The following is a 3,931-nucleotide window of genomic DNA, read 5'->3' on the forward strand; positions in this document are numbered from 1 at the left end:
CCCGCCAGGCCTTTCCGCCGCTCCCCTTCTTCCTTCCCCCTTCACCAAACCCGGGGGCTGCTTAAAGCCAGCTCTCGCTGGGCCTGGATGCCCTCAGCTCGCAGGCCGCAGCAGGGCCTGGGCCTCAGCTGCCTCACGCACCGGCCCTTAAACACGGCCTGGCTGGGGGGCTTGGGCCGCACGATCCCCTTCCCATGGCCCTGCGATTCACCCCGTGCTGCGGCCGGCAGCCATCCCACACAGCTCGCCTTGCCACAGGGTAAGCCACCAGGCCTGTGCCTCCGCAGTCAGGTCATGGTGTGAACTCCCCACAGGCTGTGGGTTGTGACCAAGACCCGGCAGAAAATCTCATCCCTGCCCGCCAGCGTTTGGTCTTTCCACCAGCAATTCGTACAAGTGAAGTGCACAGCTCACCCAGGCAGCACGAAGTTAAGCTTTCTTAGGGGAAAAAAGTAACTGTGGAAAGAGCCAGGGGGTGGCAGTGTTAGCAAAAACCTTCCCTTCGCCTTGTCCTTCCAGCCACCGCTGGCCCTGGGGACACTGCCACCAGACCTTGGAGCGAGGGAAAGGTTGGCATCTCCACTAGTCCTAATTATCTCAATGCACCCTCCCAAAAAGTGGGGTGTGTAAAATAAATCAAAAGTTATGAATTTATCTCTCTATAATTTATTTCCGCTTTATTATTAAACATGCTGAAGTCTATTAATAATGTGTAATGAATAGTTTAAATTTTCATTTAGAACTTAATTCTATGGCTCCTAGATAATACCAGCTGCACAACAGAAGAAAATTGCTACTTGCCTGTTCTGTGTTAAGGGGGCAAAAGCCCCTTAAATCAGACATTACATGGAAGTGTGAGGACTCCCGCCATACACCTCCAGACTCATAAACGACAGACTAACCATTAGCTGTAATGATTTGTCTTCATCTCAGAACCCATTAACTTATTCAGCTGTTGTCAAAGTTCTTGATGGAAGATAATTCTTAATTGTTGCCTCTGCATCGGTCCAGACTCTTTTAATTAAACAAATAATAATTGGGATACATCACTATCATTCTTACAACAGGGTTTTATCTTCTTTTCTCAGATGCCGTCCTCATGGGGATCTAAAGCTCTACACAGAAATCAGGCAAGCTTCAGATGCCCTTGACATGTAAGTTTTACTTGCTGACGAAGAGAGAAAATTGGGGCACAGGATCTTGATTTTTTTCCGAGCTGGTGACAGAGAGACATAACAGCGGCTGAAGCCAAGGGGGTACTTGCTGGTTCTGACTGTCAGAGCTGAAGTTTCCCGCTGCAGTCTCAAAGGGAACTGGAGGCACCTTGGGGAAAGTAAACAAGACGTTCTCCTGCCAGCGCCTGACCTCCTGCAGTATAAACACCACCTTGGAGAGTATCCTCGTGAAACAGAGCTGCGGGGCTTTCAGTCCAAAGAAAGGTACAAGGAATAGAACTGCCTGAGAGGTGGACTTGCTGTTCTCACAACTTTTGAGGGGAAAACAATTTAAGTCATACAGAAGGCATTTTTTAATGCTTTCAGTAAATACCGGTCTCCTATTCTGTCCTCAATCTATGCTGCATGCACACACAAACAAAAAAAAAATCCAGTGTAAAAAAAAACTCCACCAACTTTAGAAAACTCATGAGAAAGTTAAATTTTACACCCCAGGCCATAGCTAGGAAGTCACAACACACGTACACAGGTTCGTGCACTGTAAACGATGTTCGCCTTTTGATGATTAACATCTGCAGAAAAATATTTAGACCCCTCTGATCAAAGCTACTACAGAATAGCAAAGCTTAGCGGGAGATTCTCTCAATATGAGGGCTGAATTCTGCATGATTTATGTGTGAACACAACTCTGGGCATTTGCTGGGTACTGTATTAGCGTGTGCTGGGTTATGAAGCTCCGTGCTCTCTCATGGGCTGGAGGAGCAGCGGTAACGCTGGTGTCTGGGTCAGAGAAGGTGCCCAGCTGTGCTGCTGCTCAAAGGCAGGAGGTGTGAAGTATTTCCAGTGCCCAAGGAAGACAGTTATGAACGTAGGTATATACACAGCGTCTGATTTTGCTCTCCAAGATACAGCAGGATAAGCTCTGGTGTATTATAACTTATGTAATTTGCTTGATGGGACATTTTTAAAGCTCCCTCTGCCTGTTCATGTGGTTGTATTGCTCTCTCTTTGCAGACTAAGAAGCTTAATCCTAATTACGCTCCCTGCTGGTGCAAGGATGGTGCAAGTTCCAAGAATCACGTCGAGCATCTCGGCTGGGCCATGAAAAGCTGGAGGAGACTGGACTACTCTCCTAACACAGGAGACGCAAATAACTGATAAAAGCCCCAAGGCAGCTAAAGCCCCAAGGCCCTGATGGGGACATTTGCCACTGTCAGAGCGCTCCAGTGCTGATGGATTAACTTGGGAACGCAGATTTAATTGGACGTCTCCAGGTCTCCGTCTCCTGATCTGGAGGAAGCAGGAATATCTTTCCACTTTGACAAGAATTTACACTGACCAAAATCCTTTGCAGAGTTCAGTCAGTTGAAAGGCCCTTGTCCAGCCAGTATCATTCAGCCAAGCAGGTTGGGAACGTACGCTACCAAAGTAGCAAGAAGCTAATTTGATGCTGCTTCTCCCACTGGCAAAGGTACAGTAGCCAGGTACTAGCCAGTCCAGACCTACCCACCACAGCTGCCAATTGATCCAAGCACGAGGAAGTGGAAAAATCTGACCCAGTTATTTCATGGGAAAATTGTACCAGTTTTAGCTTCAAGGAACTGTTTCTGAAAGAAAACCAGCCCCAGTGTTTTCTCCTGAACAAGTCTCTAGTTGTCTGCATGCTGCCGGCGCACGGTCCTGCTTCAACCCAAATGCGTACAAACTGCTGTCATCTAGGATAAGGCTTCTCACACAGATATGACTAAGCCCTTTCAAAATGAGAAACGCTCAGGATTTCTTGCTTAATTGCTAAAACAGATTAATTTGACTATTGAGAACATAACCAAGCGGAAGAGAGGAATTGACACACCTAGCTGGTTCCTGCTCAGGCTAATGATTCACTTTAATTGATGGGTCACGATTGTTGATGATTTCCACCAAGGAGCTGCAGCAAGGCTGCAGTACTCCCCTCCTGTCTGCCAGGAAGGTGAAGAGCTGCGTTCCCTGCAGCCTTCCCCAGGCACATCCGACTGCCAGCGCTTTGGGAGTTGATCCATCTCAAAACAAGAACGTAAGCGATGCCAACCAGCAAGTGTAACCTTCAAAGCTCGAGTTTTAGCAGCCATGAATCGTGTCAAGGGCCCATGCCTTCCCCACACCGAGTGCCCCCGAGGATTAGGGACTGCACCTTTACCAAAAGGCTCATCTGCCCCTCAAGTTTAGCTAATACATCAGTTCAAAACTCCCGCTGTTTTTAATCGCTCCAATCACACACACGTGACACTCAGGAAGTTAGTAGCAGAGCCAAGAAATCAGGGCGGCTGAGCCCAGTCGCAGGGTGCGCAGCAACCCCCCCACGCCACTCCAGTGGTTTTATTGAGCCTTATCAGATTTCCTGATGACTCAGACTACTCTGGTGACCGGGGCGAAGGGCACGGCGGTACTGAGGAGCACAGAGATGGGGTTACAGCACCATGTCGGTCCAGAATAGCAGCCAATACCAACCCCAGGCCCATCCCCGCTCTGCAAATCCCACCTCCCCACAGCTTTCCCCAGAGCTGTCTCTCCACGCTGAGGCGAAGCAGACCGTGGCTGTCCCTCGCCAAGCAGCAAACACGGAGGAAGCAGGTGGCTGCTCCGCTCTCTCCGGCGGGCCCAGGGTGTTCTGCTGGCCCTGTGGACCCCGGCTGTCCCCCATGGGGTGCACCCGCAGTCTTCCTGCCACCCCCCCCCGCTGCTGGACACGGTGTAGTGCTGTGTCATCCCCCCGCACC

At 49.7% G+C, this 3,931-nt stretch overlaps 1 protein-coding gene across 1 annotated transcript in view; it reads left to right on the forward strand.

Moving 5' to 3' along the window:
• The first annotated feature begins 2,037 nt into the window (after nucleotides 1–2,037).
• The window catches only part of SLC9A1 (solute carrier family 9, subfamily A (NHE1, cation proton antiporter 1), member 1), a 34,461-nt gene continuing 32,567 nt past the window's right edge, over nucleotides 2,038–3,931 (forward strand). Inside the window, exon 1 of the mRNA XM_009882217.1 lies at nucleotides 2,038–2,043. Within this exon, the coding sequence (XP_009880519.1) occupies nucleotides 2,038–2,043 (6 nt within the window). The remainder of the gene's footprint in view (nucleotides 2,044–3,931) is intronic.

This window comes from Charadrius vociferus, unplaced genomic scaffold (assembly GCF_000708025.1).
Source record: "Charadrius vociferus isolate BGI_N301 unplaced genomic scaffold, ASM70802v2 scaffold613, whole genome shotgun sequence".
Classification (NCBI taxonomy): Eukaryota; Metazoa; Chordata; class Aves; order Charadriiformes; family Charadriidae; genus Charadrius; species Charadrius vociferus.